This window comes from Miscanthus floridulus, chromosome 11 (genome assembly GCF_019320115.1).
Source record: "Miscanthus floridulus cultivar M001 chromosome 11, ASM1932011v1, whole genome shotgun sequence".
Taxonomy (NCBI): domain Eukaryota; kingdom Viridiplantae; phylum Streptophyta; class Magnoliopsida; order Poales; family Poaceae; genus Miscanthus; species Miscanthus floridulus.
Window position 1 is genome coordinate 80,749,506 of NC_089590.1, and position 20,480 is coordinate 80,769,985.

The 20,480-nt window shown below is 44.0% G+C and overlaps 2 protein-coding genes across 2 annotated transcripts; one reads left to right on the forward strand and one right to left on the reverse strand.

Annotated features, from left to right (window-relative positions):
* The first annotated feature begins 12,459 nt into the window (after positions 1–12,459).
* On the forward strand, positions 12,460–14,828 carry LOC136494472 (probable purine permease 11). The gene is made up of 2 exons (XM_066490630.1): positions 12,460–12,712; positions 13,508–14,828. The coding sequence occupies exons 1-2, from the start codon at positions 12,628–12,630 to the stop codon at positions 14,545–14,547; spliced, it is 1,125 nt and encodes a 374-aa protein (XP_066346727.1). The 5' UTR covers positions 12,460–12,627; the 3' UTR covers positions 14,548–14,828.
* Positions 14,829–19,186: 4,358 nt separating this feature from the next.
* On the reverse strand, positions 19,187–20,038 carry LOC136492284 (receptor like protein 29-like). Its single transcript, XM_066488355.1, has one exon. The coding sequence runs from the start codon at positions 20,036–20,038 to the stop codon at positions 19,187–19,189; it is 852 nt and encodes a 283-aa protein (XP_066344452.1).
* Between the last annotated feature and the right edge of the window lie 442 nt (positions 20,039–20,480).

Below are 20,480 nucleotides of genomic sequence, written 5' to 3' on the forward strand. Positions count from 1 at the left end.
GCTCTTGTAATTAGTTAGCTTGTGTAGCTCACTAGTTACCTTCTTGCTTGTGTAGCATAGAAGTAGCTCCCTTGCGTGGCTAATTTGATTTGTGTAACCTTGTTAGTCACTTTGCTTAGTTTGTGTAGCTAAGTATTTGCGCTCTCTAATTTGGCATTGGTTGCCTTGTTATTGAGCATTGCTAGTGAGCTTAGTTGGCTTTGTGCTTTTGCTTACTAGCATATGTAGGAGCTCCCTCATTGCTTGAAATACTAGTGACATAGGTTTGTGTGACCTTGCTCCTAGAATTGGTTAGGTGAGCTCTAGTTAGTCTGGCACCTTTGTTGCTTAATTAGTATCTTTGGAAGGTGCTAGAGAACATAAATAGAGGGGTGTAGTCTTGGCTAGACCAATAGTTTTAATTCCGCACTTGTTTCGATTAGCCGACGTGATTAATTTTAGAAAGGACTATTCACCCCACTCTAGTCCGCCATCTCGACCCTTCAAGTGGTATCAGAGCCCGGTCTCTCATTTGTGGTCTTCACCGACCCGAGAGGATGGCGTCTAATGGGCTAGATGTTTGTGAGACACACATTTTTATGGCACAAACTTTGCACTTTGGAAAAATCACATGCTTGATCATTTTCGTGCAAAGGGACCTAAATTTTGGTGGGTTGTTACTAGTGGTCTCACCCATGTCTTGGATCATAGAACTCTAACCAAAGCTCAAAGAGTCCTTTATGAATTTGATGCACATGCTTGTTGTTTTCTATTGGATGCTTTGTATTTTGATTTGATGAAGTAAGTAAACTACAAGGGGACCGCTCGTGAGATATGGGAGTCCATCAAGGAAACCTTTAGTGATTCCTCCACATGGGATGATGGCAAATTCAAGGAGGGTGAGCCCAAAAAGGAGGTGCATGAGTGTGTTGAACATAACCACAATTTGATGATTGTGGAAGATTGCTCCACCTCATGGTCAAGTGATGATGATGATGATCGATCTACTACAAGTTCACTTGACAAGGTTGATGATGATGCCACAAGTGTTGCAAGTGATGATGCTACCCCATGCACACTTGATGGTGATGATGGTTCATGCTCAAGCCATGATGATGCTACTACAAGCCCATCCACATCACCACATTGCTTCATGTCACAAAGTGACACTAAGGAGAACATTGAGCTCAAAAGAGAAGTGAAGAAATTGAGTGACAAGTTAGAGAGATGCTACAACTCAAAAGTCACCTTTGAGCACATGTTAAAGACTCAAAGAAACTATGGTGACAAGTGTGACCTTGGCTTCAAGAAGAAAATGACAAAGGGTGAAAGAAAGAGAGAAAAATGATGAAGAAGCTACAATAAAGAAAGCTCTCTTATACCATGTGCTACCAGTGTCATGAAGCGGGACACCTTGCAAATGGTTGCCCTAACATTGAGAAGCTCAAGAGTATAAAAGAAGAAGAGAGGCTAAAGCATGTCAAGTGCTTCAAGTGCCGCACTTGGGGTTATCTTACCTCAATGTGCTCAACCAAGCAATTGGTGAAGCAACAAGTGAAGCCTCAACCAAAGCCACAAGTTGAGCAAAAGAAGACACCCCAAGAGCAAATCAAGATCAACCATGAAGATGGTGATGATTTAATGATAAAGAAGAAGAAAACAATAAGGGGTGGAAAGGCAAGGCATCCAATGCAAACTCAAGATGCCAAGATGATGAGCAAGAATGAAGATGAGAAGAAAGATTATGCTCACAATAAGTGCTTCAAGTGTGGAAGTATGGGACACTTTGCCTCTAAGTGTCCTACCAAGCTTGAGAAGAAAGCTCAAGCAATCTATGAGAGGCAAGGCAATGAGAAGCACCACATGAGCAAAGAAGAAAAGGCTCAAGAAAAGAGAAAGTGCTACTCATACCGGGAAAGGGGACACATGGCACATTCATGTCCCCTAGGTGATATTTCTAAGCCTACTTCAATTGTTGATAATAATGTGCTTAGAAAGAATGGCAATGTCACCTCATTGGTTACAATTGCAAAACATCCTGCTATTCATACTAAGGGTATGCCTAAGTATGTTGCTTCTAACTTGAGAGGACCCAAACTTGTTTGGGTACCATAAAAAGTGGATGATTGATTATAGGTACCAACGGCATTGGAGACTTGATTCAATTGTGTTCATATTAATCATCATATGTTGAATCAAGCATTGAAGCTTAGTGCATATCTAACCCAATGCTAAATGAAAATTGAATGAAGTCCAAGTGCTACAACATACAAGTGTCATATTCAAGTTGGGGTGATTTATTGGAATATTTGATGACTTACAAATAATTGAGTTGAAGCTTGCTAGTTGGATGATCATGAGCTAACCAAGGTATATCTCTTGTTGATCATTTCATTTGGGTGCATATGAGTTGATTGAATTGGATAAATATGCAATGTTGCTTACTATGAGATGTTTGAATGGATAATTGATTAGTAGTCAAGTTTGGATTGATTTATGTTGGATAAGTTCATAATATGACTTTTAGTAAGTGGTTTGAATGGATATATGTCTTATGAAAGTATTCAAACAAGTTAGTACCAAGTTTGATTCATATTTGATGAAGAATAGCTCAATTGTTGAAATCTGTCCTATATTGCAAAATCTGAGCTAGCTGTGAACTTAGCCATGTTTGAGTATTGAAAACTTATTGGATTGGCATGAAAATTGGTGTACATGTTCTAGACTTATGGTATAAGAAGCTGTAAAATTTTCATGAGAATTGGATAAGAAATGCTTTAGTTTTGGAGTGGATCTTTTCAGCTATAGTGCAGCAGTTTTCAGCATGTAGCAGTGGTGGAAGAATTGATATATAGCAGCAATCTAGAAGTCAAATGAAGTTCAAATTTTTTACAGATGCTAGGTAACTTAGTAAAGAACATCTCCACAAAATTTGTGGTATTTGGATTTGTACCTTGGGATATAGGCTTATTTCTTTGAAGGGTACAAAATCTGTCAGAAAAGTGACAAATATTGGATTGATCTAGAGTCACTTTGATTGAAAGGTCCTCAAGTTGGAAACATGTTTACAAGTGTTTGAGGTACCTAAGTTTGGTTTTGAAATGATCTAGAAGCATGACAAGATATGAGTACAAGGCTATTTGATTGTGGAGTGTACTTTGCACACATTTGGTACTCAAATTGGAAGATCAAGATCAAACTCAAGATGAAGTTGAAGTTTAAGTTCTAGTGACTATTGGAAATCATTTGATAGAAAGAAAAGAACTTAAACAAGAAGAAAGAAAAGGACTTAAAGAAGGAATCAAGGTTACTCATCAAGTTAAGTCCATCACTTGGATCAATCAATCAAGTTATTTCAAGTGAGTGTCAATAATGGTTCTTAGAGAGAGGTCACTTCTCCCTAGTGTAGGGGCTTGCCGCCTATGTGTAGGTAAACCAAGTATGGTACTTGGAAGGCTAACATGGAAGTGGTGATCCGAGGAACATTTAAGATGCTTAGTTGAAGAAATCAAAAGGGTTGATCAAGAAAAGCAAGCAACACCCAAAAGAGAGCTAGTCATGATATTTCAAGTGGTATTCACACATTGATACTATCATGCAAGCAGAGATCAAAAGATAAAGCAAGTCAACCACAATAAGAAAGTGCACTTGATCATAAGTGGTATTCATTTTATATGGGTGAAGAATGAAATTCAACATGGTATCTATTGGTCTTCACCAAGCTTATAATTGGACTTCACATTGCTATTGGAGTAATGAATTGAAATCTATGTGACTATCCTCTACTTCAACATAGCAAAGGTATCATTATAATATGCATGATCATTTCATCCCTTACTAGTATACGGTTAGTGCATATAGTACATGCTTCATAGGATCATGCATAACAAATAAAATGTTTAAATTCATAGCCTACCACTATTGTTTGAATGATTACTTGATCTAGTGGTTAGTATATGAATTTGTTCATGAGCTAGTAAACCCAAGTACTTGACTCAATTTGGATTGCTAACAAGTGACAAGTACAACATTGGCAAGATAACCCTTGCAAGAGGTGTGAAGAAGCTTGTCATTGGTTCAAACAGGACTTGGAAGCTTAGGCAAATCAATTTAGTTTAAGTCAATCATAAAAGCTCATGATGGTGATAAGAGTACAAGCACAAAACAACAATGCAAATGGATATCTAGTTTGTTTGTTTTAAATGGTATCTAGACTCAAGTATTTCATCAAGATTTCATAAGTGATATCTAGATCAACTCACAAATGATATCCTATAAGTGGTACTCATGAAGATAGCAAATGTTCAAGAAATGGTCTTTATTGATAAATCAAACAAGTGGTTCCATACTAGAAGATTCTTTCAAATGGTATTCACTTCCTACAAGTGGTATCTATACATAGTAACATTCATGCAAGATGATGGTTCCACAAGTGATCCTCAACTTTAAGTGATCATCAAATGAAGAATGCATCCCTCACCTACAAGATCTCAAGTGTATCAAATGGATGATTCATGCTATCACATAGGGGGAGGTGTCCTACAGATTGATATCAAGATAAAAAATCTTATGTGTGGCATCTCAAGAAGCCCTACACAAGATACAAGTGGTATAAGTTACAAGTGGTATCTACAAGTGGTGTCATTCCAACAATCAAGTGATGTCCATAAAAAATGCAAGATTCAAGCCTCAACCATCTACCCCAAATGCATACCTTTGCACCAATAAGAAGCTTACCTTTTATGGAAATTGATGACAAAGGGGGAGAGATTATACAAAGATATGAAAGCTTGATTGAATGGGGGAGAGATTGTACAATGGGAGAGATGAGATATAAAAGAAATAGAGGTTAGACATGAACATAGGCAAAGAGGGAGCAACATTGGAGAAAAGAGATGGATCAAAATTCTTGGACAAGAGAAGCACACAAGTAGGGGGAGCAAGCTCATAAACTTTGATTGATTGCATTTTATATGTGCATATTCATGTGCTTGCTTGCATTGCATAAGTTTTCAAATTCAATATGCATGCTTGTGTGGTGTATACTAGTTGTAGAGCTTGAATGATGATTTGATAACTAGCATGCATAGGATGATAGCTAGACACTTGGTATGCTTTTCAAGTAATGCTAGTACCTTGCTTTTAATATTGATCTCACAAGGCATCTAGTGTTTTTATTGTCAAGTGATATCTAGCTAACCATGGTGCTAAGGATGAACTTCAAGGTGCAACTCCGATTGATACACGCTTCAAAGGTTTATTCTATACACCTTAGCATCATTCGGTAGTAATTACTCTTCTACAATTTAAATCTATGCATATGTGCAAACTTAAAGTCAAACACTCTAACACATATGAAGGGGGAGCTAATACTACCATTTTGGGTTTGTGGTACTTGTCCAAAATTATTTTCACATGGTAAAATTACTTGGGCAAGCAACATGAATCCAAAAGAGCTTAATTTCCATATCTTTGTAGAGTTATCATCAATTACCAAAAAGAGGGAGATTGAAAGGTCCTTGTGTGGTTTTGGTAATTGAGTGACAACTTAGGTGGACTAATTGTGTTTATATAAGATACATAGGTGATTAGTCCACAAGTACATGTGTGTGAGCAACATATGCCATGAAGGTGAAAATGGCTTGGAGATGTTGCAAAGCTCACACATGTGATGATGAAGGAGCTTAAATGCACATGAGACATGACATTGAGTCATGTGATCAAGGTGGAGAAGATCAAGACAAGACTTGGCTTGATGGACCGGTTGCAAGCGTGAAGGGCAAGTCAAAGGCTTTGGAGTGATGGACCACGTGGCGGTGAAGCTTGAGCAAGACTTGGTGCCGACGGACGATGGCAACGGTGAAGAGCAAGTAAAGTTAAGATCGATGAACCAATATGATCACGTGATGATATGAAGTGAATCATATCATTGTTGATCGTGTTGGTGCATGTGTTGCATCGATATTGGAGGAGATGGAATGGAATGCGCAAGGCAAAGATATAACCTAGGGCATTTTATTTCACCGGTCATAGGTGTGTAGAGAAGTTTATAACCGGGTTTAGGATAGATGGCTGTTCTATCAAGAGGAGCAAACTTGTTTATATATCGGTCATCTAGTGCCACTCGAGTGATCTAACTTTGCATCGTCGCTAGGATCGAGTGGCATGGCAAGTTGAGTGGCTAACATCCTTTGGGAAATGATTGTGAAAAGCTAACACACATACACATGGTGGTGTACACTTGGTAGTGTTGTCACATTTACAAAGGAGATGGAGTTGGAGTTGATGTAGATCAACTTGGTGAAGAAACTCCACCGGCAGAGTGTCCGCCCGTAGAGTGCGGACAGTCCGATGGTGCCACCAACGCCCTACACAGAAAAAATAGAGTCTCACTAGGTGCATTGGATGCTGGCACTAGAAGTGACCGGACGCTGGCAGGGCGTGTCCGATCAGGCTAACGCATGATGACATAGGAGCTGGAGTTTGATCGGATGCTGGGCTGCGTCCGATCACGTGCGACCGGACGTGGTACCTTACTGTAAGCGACCGGATGCTGAGGGTCTAGTGTTCGGTCAGTTGAAGCTGCTATGTCCGGTCTGAAGATGGCCGTTGAGATCGGAAGAATGCCGTTGAACGCAGGTGACATGTGGCTGTCATCGGGCGACCAGATGCTGAGGTCCAACGTCCGGTCAACACTATCGGAGCGTCCAGTCGACCCGATAGTTGCCTAGTGAAGGGGTAACGGCTAGTTTAGCCCTTGGGGCTATAAATAGAAGTGGCCTTCGGCCATGGCCGGTGCTGAGCACCTTGGGGGACTTTGTGTCCATGCTTGAGAGTGCTTAGGAGCCCTCCATCTCACACATACTTGATAGTAATCATCTGATTGTGTGAGTGAGCGATTCTAGTATGATTGCATCGTGAGGTTGCATCAAGTGGCACTAGATGATCGAGTTGCAAGCCGGTGGTGCTTGTTACTCTTGGAGGTTGCCACCTCCTAGACGGCTTGGTGGTGGTCTCCGTCGAAGTCCGTAAGAAGCTTGTGCGGTGCTCTAGAGAAGAGCTTTGTGAGGGGCATTGTGCTCGCCCCGCGGGAGCCACGAAGAGTAACTCTAGTTGAGCGTGTCATTGAGCTACCCTCACTTTCAAGATAGGTTCTTGCGGTGCCCGACGTGCGGGCTTGGCGGGTGATGCCAATTAGCCGCCGAACCACCAAGTGAGCGGTCGACACAATGGGAACGTAGCGTGTTGGCAAGCACGTGAACCTTAGGAGAAAATCACCGTATCAACCTTGTTCTTCCTGTTGGTTTGCAATCCCCTTACACAAGCTTGTGATTACTTTTATATACATTGTGCTTTTATAGTTGCTCTTGTAATTAGTTAGCTTGTGTAGCTCACTAGTTACCTTCTTGCTTGTGTAGCATAGAAGTAGCTCCCTTGCATGGCTAATTTGGTTTGTGTAACCTTGTTAGTCACTTTGCTTAGTTTGTGTAGCTAAGTATTTGCGCTCTCTAATTTGGCATTGGTTGCCTTGTTATTGAGCATTGCTAGTGAGCTTAGTTGGCTTTGTGCTTTTGCTTACTAGCATATGTAGGAGCTCCCTCATTGCTTAAAATACTAGTGACATAGGTTTGTGTGACCTTGCTCCTAGAATTGGTTAGGTGAGCTCTAGTTAGCTTGGCACCTTTGTTGCTTAATTAGTATCTTTGGAAGGTGCTAGAGAACATAAATAGAGGGGTGTAGTCTTGGCTAGACCAATAGTTTTAATTCCGCACTTGTTTCGATTAGCCGACGTGATTAATTTTAGAAAGGACTATTCACCCCCCTCTAGTCTGCCATCTCGACCCTTCAGCAGTACTCATACATACTAATCCAGAGGTTTCATCAGTACATATATAACTTCATTAACATAAAAGTTTCACATATTGTAAGACTTAATGTCGGATGGGTAGACAGTTGCTAAGGTACTCAATTGGTCGATGCGGCCCCGAAAGCCAGAGGTAGTGAACCGTAGCGAAGATGACAACATCTCCATCCATGGACACATTGTATATATAAAGTATGTGTACTTCCTATCCAGTCCTGCAAAGCACAAAAATGTCTCCACAAATAGGGTCTTGAACGATTCTTGTCAAATTTTATGGTCCGAGAAGGTGACGAACAACTGCTTCAACAATCAACAGTCGGTCTAGGTGAATGCTCCATCCCCAAGTAGCAAACAACATCATCTAGGGTCCTGGTGCCACCCCTAGCCGCCAAAACGTAAGGTTGCTCGCATTAAAATGGCTTCTTCCAAAGTAAGACATCTGTTGCAATGAACAAATTCCTAATATGAACAAAACTGATACCGAACCCAAAACCAATTAAAACCAAATGTAAACAGGGGGTGACCGAATCTATCTAACCTTCATGGGGCGTTGTCCACAACGACAATGCAAGGTGCTCGAGGCAGGGCAAGTACAGGCGATAGGTCAAAATGAAGATGAAGCAACGGGTGGGGAGAATTAAGATAAAGCAGCAACGGGTGGGGAGAACTAATGGTTTCGTGTTGGGGTTTTTTAGTTGGTCAAACCACCGCCAAAGCGCCGATAGGACCCGAGGGGAGTTGGGAACAGGCCAGGCGCTTCTAGGTTTCTTGCCAAACGAACGGTCCAGATTGATCAGCAGCGAGATTGGACGGCACATGATAAGTTAAATAGTGTTCGTATTAAGTCGACCATTGCCACGCTAATCCAATGCTATAATACGACGATTGTCAGCGGTTAAACTGCTTTTAGTTTCTCCTGGAAACAAATGCTTGTACATGACAATTTTTCCCTTTTCATTCACAAAAAATATACAGAAAACATTCGTCAAGAGATCAAATCCATGCATTGCCATTTTGCAAGTAGTATTGGAAAGAACTTGCTTTGCATTTCATATAAAAAAGGTGGCATTGAAGAGATCAAATCTACGCGAATAGAATTTTTTTCATTGATTCATTATGTATATGTAACATATAGATACAATTTATATGAGTACATGATTGTACTCATCCGGAAGCATAATAACTAACCTAAACTATTAAAACTACTTATACTAACTATAAACTACTTAATCTAAACATATGATATGCTCGCCTCGCTCGCTTGAGAGGAGGCGAGGCGAAGTTGGAATCGGAGTCAGAGTCAGACTTGTCGTCTTCAGCGTCGGCATCATCCTCGTCCTCCTCCTCTGGGTCCTCCTTCTCGGAGCTCCACGAAGGACTATAGTCAGAAGGCCTCCAGTCGTTGGAGGAGACGTCCTCCTCGGAAGACTGGTGGGCTGGCAAGTCGTCCTCGTTGGACGACGGGCTGCTTGGAAAGTTGATGGGGTTGTCCGACATTTTCTTTGTAGATTGGAAGAGAAAGGGATGATGGATGAAGAAGAGAGGTTCAGAGGGCACCAGGCTTGAAGTATATGCAGCGCAGTGAGTACATCTCTTAGGCTTCACGCGGAGGAAGTAAAGGTGATTTGACGGCTTTGGAAGTTGAGGCAATTCAACACTCATGCTGATTTTGCTGCTGCTTGACCAAACGCTAGTTTAGTGCTGGCAGACAAAATGCGTATCTCAGTCGGCCCGGCTTTTCATGCGACGGAGCAAATGCAACCCCAATGCCACTGCCGCATCTAACGTTAACCCGTCGGGGGTAAAAGTCTGAACTGTCGGTTTCATTCCCAGGAGGCATCGCCATCATTCCAATCGACGGTGGAAGTATCACACGGTCGCTTCTATCACTATGGCAGTGAAAGTGGCGACAATGATAAATCAATCTGTAGTAGTGTCAGCCACCACAGCGGAGCACAAGCCATGCTCATCCCCACACTGGAGTATGTAGCAAGCCGACCTCACCCCAGGTCGGATCTATGCCAGGTACAACAGAGGATGCCAAGCCTAACCTGCGGTAGAGGATGATGAGCTTGATTTATAGTCGTGTGGACAGAGGTTGATGACAGGGGGCAGTGGACACAAAAGGGTATGCCGTGGAAAGGGGATGAATCAGTTCATTTATTTTAGGGCTTCACCATCGTAGGCAACAAACTTTTTGGCTTCAACCAAAAGCGGCGGTCCACATGAGCAGAAACAGCCAAAGCTATCAAAACTGCCAACACAAGTTGTTAACCTAAGTCTGACCATACATATGTGCTTTATTCCACATGCTAGAAAAGGCATGGTTTCCAAACATGCAGTGGCTCCCTCGCTGCAACACAATCTTTGATGGATGCTTGCGTCTTTGTCAGACGAAGGAGTGACCTTTGTAGGAGCCTCTGACAATCTGTAAGGCTACTACTCCCTATTAAGGATGAAAACGGTCGGAAACGGTCGAAAAACTCCTAAATTGTTTTCTACTTTTACATTTGAAATACGAAAACAAAAGCGAAAACGGTAAAACCGGACACGAAAACGAACGCGAACTTACGAATTATCGAGAATTTCAAAAACGAACCAATTCGAGCGGATTTATGTCGAACACGGTCAATATACGAAAACTCAATATGGAATACCGGCCCGTAGACCAAGTGCGTGACAAGTGCATACATGATCAAGTTCAAGTGCATATAATAATTAACAAGTGCATATTATAGAAACATGAACTCGAACTGAATCAGAATAATTTTATTAATCTTTTTAGAATAGATGTAGTATTTTATTTTAAAGATTTATTCAGATTTTTCTTTTGAGTAACAAAGATTTATTCGGCTGATGCAAAAACTATCAAATGATTGACTTTGCAGGTGGGGGTTAAACCGATGATCTTGATGGGCTATGGCCCAGGTGGGCTTTTCGTATAGATGCTGCTGGTTTCCTGACATTTAGCACCATCTCGTGAGGTGAAGAGAGATGAGGCTGGGCGCCGTCTATAAGAGAGGGCAGCTGGCCACCAGTAGAAAGAACACAGTTGCGTGGTGAACAACCTGTAATTGGGTTGTATGACCAGTGCAGTTGGCCAAATTCGGTTTAAACCGAATTTTCAATTCGGAATATTTGAAATTAAAAGTAGAAAAGTAGAAAACGGTCGAAAAATGTCTAAACCGTTTTCTACTTTTACATTTGAAATACGAAACATCTGAAATGCGAAAGCAAAAACGGTAAAGTCGGACAAGAAAATGCGGATTCGATCGGATTAAATATAGAAAACAATGCGGTTCGGTTCGGGATATTTCTGTTCCGTTTTCATCCTTACTCCCTATGACATGGATATTCGCTGCAGACATGGACGACCATGCTCGTGTGTTGGAGAAGCCCTTAGGAGACGAGTTGAACCTGCATCTAAGAATATATCTTGGACAAACCTATCAATCGTGTCACAGAAATAAACACATGAAACTAGGTTCATCCCTTTTCATCTCCTACAGAAACAAACACCTCTAAAAACAAGGACAAAGGCAGATTTGGCCCGTGACCTATGAAAAGTGGGATTCGACCCATGCCAAGTAAACTATTCATTCAGCACAAAGGTCAGCACTCAGCAGTCGGCACCTCCCTGTCGTCCCTGTACGTACCTCTGCTACGTACCTCTGCACTAGCACTTCCAGCCTATTTGCTTGGTCGTATTTGGCTTATAAGCCATGGCTTATCAGCCAACGAATAGTATTTTTCTCTCACACCAAACCAGCCAACAGTACTTTCAGTCATGGCTTATAAGCCAAACAAGCCCAAACGAACAGAGCGTTAAGCAACCACGGCAATACTCGTCCTGTTCCATAAGAAGGTGTCTGCAGACCAATCCTAGTCGTAAAAGTGCGTGAGTCCTGGATACGACAATACACACAACACACCGTCAGGTTGCGCCCAGCTGCCCGCTCCAATGTGCACTGACCGTGCGTCCCTTCCCTGGCTTAACTACCTACGAGAGGCCACGCGACACAGAAAGGGCATAAAAAAATTCGGTACTGATGGTCCTCACCAACATGTGCAGCTGACGCGTGGATTATGGGGGGCATCTGATTTACCATGCGTGTGGTTAAACGATAGAGGTGGCCTACCTATCAAATGAAAAATCCGCACCACCACGTCCTAGTAGGTCCTCGCCTAATTTTTTCCCCCGAAAATGCGTGGACATGGAGGAAAAATCAGCATGCAAAACCGTGCATGCCGACTGCCGTGGGCGCGACCCCGCGCGAACCGAAATAGGACCGGACACCGTGCGCGCCCCGCACTCCGCAATGAGGAGACCGGAGACGAGAGGAAAGCGGCGAGAGAAGCAACAGACGGCAGGGAGCCGAGCGAACTCGTCTCTCCTACTGTCAAACGCAGCCATCCGCGCGGCCGCCGCCGAGGAAGTAACGGGCGGGCGCTGGTTCTACATCCCTTGCACTCGCCAGTGACCACTGACCACCAGACTGGTTTCTCTTGGAACAGGCCGGCCGGGGTCGTCGTCGTCCCGGAAGGTTGTTTCTATTATTAGATTACGAGACTTCACTCGGATCCCTCTACGACGATCGATCGATCGACGCATGCCACCCTATTCTATCTCTTCTCCCAACACCGCGAAGCGCGTGGTGGCGTCGCGATTTTTCTGCCCCCCACAGCACTCAGCACTGCTCTCGTCTCCTCCTCATCTCCTTCTCCTCCTCCTGTCTTGGACGATCTCACTGGGACTGGAGGGTTATTAGAGTTCCTCGGAGAAGATGGCCGACGACAACAACGGTGGCAACAGCAACAGCGGAGGCGCCAATGCGAACACCACCGCCGAGGTTCAGATACAAATCCCGGGTCAGTTAAATATGTTGCTAGCTGCTCCATGTTTGATTTGATCTCACGTTTAATTTATTATTATTATGTTCTTTGTCGGCCACTTGATCTATACCATTTCTCTTGCACGTTGTTTCTCTTGTATATCGCATTTTTATTTCCTTGGATTGGAGAAGGTTGGGCGAGTTCTTTGCAGGATTTGAATTTCAGCATTTAGTATCTTTTCAATGCGTGGGATGGTTGTTCTTATTCTACAATTATTTTCTTTTTAGAATTTTCTAAGGCTCTTTTTTTGCAAAAGATTGTGATTCAGTGCTCTATCGTCAATCACACAAAATGTAGATATGGAACTATATATAAAACCAGCACAACGTTCTCGTTTTTCCCATGTAAAGGTAGTTTTATCATAATATATTTTCACAGAAGAATGAAAATGCTACTACTCCAGATATTTTCTATTAACAGCCATGTTACCCCAACAGGGGGTAATCTTTTCTCCTCCAAAACTATACAAAGGGTGTGCGCTAGTAGCATGACCTCATGACATTTCATACCATAGGACCCTAGCATGTTAGTTGTATGAGAGCTAGTGAGGGACTTTGGAAACTTGAGGACACATGTGAGCCACTTTATATTTATTTTTGGGGCCTATATTAGCCTAATGTGTACAATGTTCACCTATTTGTACTTTGCTAAAATAAAAAGGGAGGTTGTTACTCGTGTTAAATGCAAAACCCTGAAAGAGAATTTTTTTGTCTGTCCACTTCGTCTCTTAATCATTAGTAACTTCCATTGTATCCATTATGAACCGCGCAGGACCATCGAAAACCGAAGCTCCTGCAACTCAAGAAGGACCATCGGGAAGCTCAAAAGCTAAGAATTGGAAAAGGTGGTTTGTGGTGGCAGCGGATGCAATCTTCCTCAGTGTTGGTCAGACATCAGCAACACTGTTAGGGAGATACTACTACAGCCAAGGTGGCAACAGCAAGTGGCTATCAACATTTGTGCAGACTGCTGGCTTCCCTATATTGTTCTTCGTCTTGTTCTTTTTCCCTTCAAAGTCGTCTTCCAGCGAAACTCCGATCGGAAAAACTACCATGATATATATTGTCTTGGGGCTTATCATAACCGCGGACAACATGATGTATTCCCATGGGCTGTGGTTTCTTCCAGTCTCAACCTTTTCACTCATCTGTGCTAGTCAGTTGGCCTTCAACGTCTTTTTCTCATACGTCTTAACCTCTCAGAAACTCACCGGTTTAATCATGAACTCCGTGGTACTGCTTACCTTGGCTGCTTTACTCCTTGGAGCCAATCATGAATCTCATGGACCTACTGGTGGTGTCATAGGAGGAAAGTATCTTGTGGGTTTCCTGTTGACACTAGGAGCATCAGGCACCTACGCACTTATCCTTTCCCTTATGCAACTTACATTCGAGAATGTGATCAAGAAACAAACCTTCTCAGCAGTTTTAAACATGCAGATATATACTGCACTTGTGGCAACTTTTGCTTCTCTTGTTGGACTCTTTGCAAGTGGAGAATGGATGGATTTAAAAGAGGAGATGGATAGGTTCCAATCAGGAGAGTTCTCCTACCTGATGACACTGGTGTGGACATCCGTGTCTTGGCAGGTTGCTTCTATTGGAGTGGTGGGCTTGGTTTTTGAGGTATCGTCCTTGTTCTCGAATGTGATCAGCACATTTGCTCTACCTATTGTCCCTCTTTTTGGTGTGATGGCGTTTCATGACAAGATGAATGGAGTCAAGATCATAGCCATGCTAATTTCGATTTGGGGTTTTCTTTCATATCTCTATCAAAACTATCTCGATGATAAGAAAGCTAGAAGTGCATAGGGGGAGATTCCTAGGGTCTACAATTTTCTTGTGATAGATAGCTCTTTACCGGTTGTCTCGTTTAGTTTGTTTCCTGCGAGATGATAGATGTTCATTACTTATGTTAATTTAAGTACATTTCAGCAGGAGGAAACTATAGCTTTTTAGCATAGCTATATAAATTTTCTTTTAGTTACTATTGGTCTTATTTTTGTTTTGCATATGCGGCATATGTGTAAGGGTGTGGGACATGGATCGGAATAAACATCATATATAGATTTATAGGTGAAATTTTGTATAGCTCTTTTGTTGACGTTGTAATTCTTTATTGGAACTCTGTTATCTGTTGTCCTTCTAAATTTTGTTCTTGAGTGTGTTATTAGAGTTTATCATATGTAAACTTAGCTCCTAAACAAAACTATCAAAAGTTTTAGATTTTCTACTAGATATTTGTCAGCCACCAAGTATTTTTTATGAGTTATGACCAGAAGCAGACCCGAGCAAATTGAGTCCAACTTGGCCCGGCACGCCCACGAGTCTTAGGTGCCGTTTGGCACGGCTCTAGGCAGCTCCGGCTCCCGCCTGCCATTTCACTGTTCATTCACTGTAGCAAGAGCCGATTTTCTCTCTCCTTCTCTCTCCCTCTCACAGACAGTCACAGCCAGCGGCTTCACCGGCGAAGCTCGAAATTTTGGCTCCGCTGGCTCTGTGAACAGTACCCCGCTATAGTGAGAGAAGGCAGTAGAAGAGAGAAAACCGGCTTTTGCTACAGTGAATGAACAGTGAAATGGCAGGCGGGAGCCGGAGCTGGCTGGAGCCGTGCCAAACGACACCTTAGTGGACAAGCCTTGAACATAGATCCTGCTATCTAAAAAAGATTTTCCGCAGCCCGAGCCCGACCAAAAATATTTATTTTAGCTATTTTACACATTAAACTACACTGACGGTCTGCCTAGGTCTAAACCTGACCCAAAAAATCAGGCCCGACTCGCCCAATAGGACGGTATAGGCGGGGTATTTTTGGCCCAAAACAACCAGGCTTTTTTTTGCCCCAGCCCGAAGTAAGCCCGTCCCGCTGAATGCTCAAGTCTAACGGGAAGTAGGCGCAAAAAAAAAAGTCTAACGGGAAGTAGTACTTATTTTATTATATTAGATTTAGGTCCTTAAAAAACATAGGTGTATGAAGCATGAACCACATAAATGCCTACGGGAACAGCTCGCATGTGTTTGAAGCTGTGCACTGTTGATATAACGTGCATACAAAACCGTAAAGTGCATTAGTGCATAAAAACACCATAAATTGCAAACGTGCAACTATATTAATGAAATTGCTACATAATTTCCAAAATTTTCACTATAGCTCCCCCTTTTCTTGTCTCCAAATAAGGGTACAAATGGTATGAATATTTTCCGACCATATTAGAGTCCTAATCAATTTAGAGAAGTTCAAATCTGTCCATATCCAAGTTTATATATTCAGCATTCAATACTGTATTTGTATCTAAATACTTAAATAATAACATATTTATGATGTCGATATTCATTCGTATCATATCCGATATAGTTGAAACTATCCGAATCTAAATCCGAAAAGAAATATAGGATCAGCGATATCACTCCATATTGGATCCGTTCGCACCCCTACTCCCTATAGAACAAAGCCTTGAAATGAAACGAACTTTCAGTCCTCATTTCTGCCACTTCACATACTCTGTGGTCCAGTGTGGAGCTTCACTTCACATGAATCTTTTGGGGACAACATTGGTAAAATAGATAAGTTAGCCATGTTTAAGCTAGATATTTTTGGGTGAAGGGGGCGACATTATCGACAAAAATATTATCCCAGCGTTGTTTAGCCATATTTAAACCTGAGTTTATAGTATGTTCTTTCCTCCCCTCCAAACCACCCACCATACCACACCCAAAAAAATGTCAACCACGTATGTCAGCATAAGCTAGTGTCTGGACGTCCGGACGGGGCTAGCGTATAGACATCCACGCCTAATGCGCCCACGCCCCTGTGTACACATGCTGCTGCGCCCCGCCCACATGTCTGCGTCTGCATCACGTGGGGGCCCATGCCACTTCGTTTCTCGTGCTTGTGCGGGCCCACGTGGGGCCGCATCTCGATCTGCGCCTACTCCGTTGCTCGCGCCTGCCGCTCGCACCCCCTTTGCTCCCACGCGCAACTCGGCAGCTAGGTCTCACTGCAACATGTGCAACACTAGATTTACTTTTGCAACATGCAGATGAAACACTCTGCAACATATGTTCAAAACAGTTGAAACACTTGCAACATACGTCCGAAACACCAAGAAAACATGTGTGTAGCCATTGCAAAACATATGCAACATCCAGATGAAACAGTTGCAACTTACGTATGAAACACCAGAAACACTTGAAACGTACGCTTGCAATATGTATGTATATGCAACATCTAGATCTACTTTGTAACATCCATTTGAACCACTTGTAACATACGTCTGAAGCAGATGAAACATTTAGGACATACACTTGAAAACATCATTGCAACATGTGCAACATTCCGATCTACTTTTGCAACATCGATATAAAATACTTACAACGTATCTCTGAAATAATTGAAACACTTGAAACAGACGCTTGTAATATGCAGTTTCAGCGCAACATCTCCTTGTTGGTTGGGAGAAAGGAGCCTCGTCAGCATGTGCAGTTTCATCCCGGCCGTCGCGAGCTACGCACGGGCGACCTCCGCCCCGGCCACAACGAACTGGGTAGGCGGGCACGAGATGTGTGCAGCTCCGCCCGAGCTGCCGTTGGCTGTCGTGAGCTGCACGCAGGCGAGCTCCACACCCAGCCACGGTGAGCTGGGCAGTGCGGAGGCAAAGGTCTTCCTGGCCGCCGACCAAGCATCCGTCCCTCGTGGTGGAGGCGGTAGTGGCGGTCGGACGGCTATGGTCTCCCTCTCCATGGGTGAGCGGCGGTCGGGAAGCAACGACAGTCGGTCGACGGGCTTGCTGCCCACGGCAAGTAGCCTCGCAGAGATGACGAGCGAAGGGCGGACGGTGCGTAGGAGCCGATGTGTGATGGGGGAAAATATCGCGCTCTCTCTCTCTCTCTCTCTCTCTCTCTCTCTCTCTCTCCTCTCTCTCTCTCTCTCTTCTCTCTCTCTTCTCTCTCTCTCTCTCTCTCTTGGAGAAAACCGTGTATGCCATAGTGAGGGGAGCAAGCCTGTGGGCTGGTCAGCAGGACCAGCAGTAGTGTCCGAATGAGATAGACGTGGGACGGACGTCCTTAGTGGACCTTTAGCATTTAGATTTTGGCTACAAAAGGGTAAGTTGAGATTTCGAGATATGTCCGGAACAAGTTTGTGGGCAATAATTTGTTTCAAGCGAGTTATTGTAGGAAATCTCATGCACTACCAATCACACATGAGTGTTTTTTTAATGAAAAGACGAGAACTCTGCCGCTCAGTTTGCCATAGTGAGGGGAGCAAGCCTGTGGGCTAGTCAGCAGGACCAGCAGTAGTGTCCGAATGAGATAGACGTGGGGCGGACGTCCTTAGTGGAGCTTTAGCATTTAGATTTTGGCTACAAAAGGGTAAGTTGAGATTTCGAGATATGTCCGGAACAAGTTTTTGGGCAATAATTTGTTTCAAGCGAGTTATTGTAGGAAATCTCATGCACTACCAATCACACATGAGTGTTTTTTTAATGAAAAGACGAGAACTCTGCCGCTCAGTTGTGAACAAAAGAAGTTCGGTACAAAGACATGACCCACGTTCATACCCACACAATAGCCAGCTGCTAGCATATAAAGACAAACACACAGACGGGACGCACCATGTGTCATTGTTGTCAAGCTTTGACGCAAAAGCAACGAAGCAACTTTGACTTCACACGTGCAAGGTACATGATTCCAAGATGGTAAAAGATAGGAAGTGAAAGTGCTATGGAACACATGTCGAACAACCTGCAGAGCACGGTAATCCTGACGAGTAGGATCTAGAGGAACTCAAGTATAGGCAAACTGGAGTTTAGAGCCACCTCGATTTGGGATGTTGGAACACCAACCAGATTGGGAGCCTCATCCTGAACTTAATTAGGAATAGGTTTAAGAGATTCTATTTAAATGTGTCTTTTCAAAAAAAATGGTACACCTTTTCTAGAAAAGATATTTCTTTTTAGGCAAATATCTAACGACAGAAATAGGACTATGCCCTTGCAGACAAACTTTAGCTAAAGCCACCAAGACATCACCACCTACACATAAACACTTCTAGAAAGAGACCACCACATAGTAAGGACCGAATGGCGTGGTGTTGGACAGGTGTTGAATTGGGCTCTAAAAATTTAAAGCAACGACTTTAACCTATGCAAAACTAAAACCCCTTAGAACTTTGACCGTTATGTTCTTCTACAAAGGCACAAGCCAATGAGCCCTTAGGACCATCACACTAATCATGCCCTTAGCAAGAGATCACACTAATCATGTCGGAGGGGGTGAATTAGGTCATCTAAAAATTTTCTACTCCTGAGGCTCAATCCAAACTAAACAAGACGAACTAAACAAGCTAATAAACAAGATGTGCATCTAGTGTTATTTGGTTATCTAACCCAAAGAGTTTAGCAACATAAAGCAATCCTAAGACTGCCTAGAACTACTATCTGAAGTAAAGAAATCAAGACATAGCAAAATCTGTTAATAATAACCACTTCAAAATACCAATCGCTTTCGTCAAAAAACTTTTCGTGCGCGCGCCCCAAATCCTCCTATGCCGATTCGGAAAACCAGAAGTCGCGCATCCCTTTGTTGCTGAGCGCCAGGAACGTGAGAGCCAGCTGCCGTTGTTGCTGAGAGCCCTGACGCGGGTGAGGGCGGACGGGACGCCGCCGGTGAGGTTGTTGGAGCTGAGGTCAGAGAAGGAGTTGTAGCTAAGGTCGAGGCCGCGCAGGTCGCCGAGCGCGCTCGGGATCGGGCCCGTGAGGGAGTTGTAGGCTTGTAGCTGAGGTCGAGGTGCACGAGGTCCGCGAGCTCGTCGATGCCCCGCGGAACGACGCCCCGGACCAGCGCGTTCTGCGACACGGTGAGCAGTGAGCACCTGCAGCGACCGGAGGCTGGACAGCTGCGGCGGCAGCGTGCCGGACAGCGACGGGTTCGCGCGGACGCTGAGCTGCTGCAGACGCGACGACGACAGGTTGGACGCCGGCGGCAGAGCGAAGGCGGCCACGGCGTCGGGGTTCTTGAAGGACCCGACGAGGAACAGCGCACGGAGCTCCGGCAGCGCGAACACGGCCACCGGGAACGTCGCCGTGTCCTTGCACGTCGGGTTGGGCGGCACCTTGAAGTCGAGGCGCGCGACGTGCATCCGCGCCGCGCCGCCGTTATTGGCGCCGGGAGTAGTCTCGGGCCTGCACTCGAGCCCCGGCCACGGCGAGCTGCAGGGGTCGTCGCCGGCGGCCTCGCGCCAGTCGCGGTCGGCGGAGACGGACTCCATGACGCGGAGCAGCGTCTCCCGCTCGGCGGGGTCCATGGCCGCGGCGGCCGTGGCGACCTGCAGGAACAAGGCGAGGAGGGAGAGGAGATACAGGACGGCGGGGGGGAGGGTGAGGGTCCTAGAGGAGGAGGAGCGACGCGGATGGGCGGGCGCAGATGCCCGTGACGCGGCGACGGAGGCGAGGCTGCGACTGCGAGCCCGAAGGAAAGGAGCCCGCGTGCTAGCTGTTTGGATGTGCGTATACGTAGATGGAGAAGATAGATAAGGATAGGGAAAAAGAGAAAAAAGTAAAATAAGTGACAGAAAAAAAATGAATGAAGAAAAAATAAAATAAAAGGATACTACCGACAATCCACAGTTTTCAACAGCCATGTAAAGCTGTTTTACTAAACGCTAAGCCAAGTATGTCGCTTTAGGTGAGAAATGACCCGTGGCACGGGCATATATCTAGTGTGAAAAGTAAATTAGTAAATAAGAG

Coding starts and splice junctions, on each gene's coding strand:
- LOC136494472 (XM_066490630.1), top strand. CDS start 12,628: ATGGCCGACGACAACAACGGTGGCAACAGCAACAGCGGAGGCGCCAAT. Junction 12,713..13,507: donor GGTTCAGATACAAATCCCGG/GTCAGTTAAATA, acceptor TGAACCGCGCAG/GACCATCGAAAACCGAAGCT.
- LOC136492284 (XM_066488355.1), bottom strand. CDS start 20,038: ATGGACCCCGCCGAGCGGGAGACGCTGCTCCGCGTCATGGAGTCCGTC.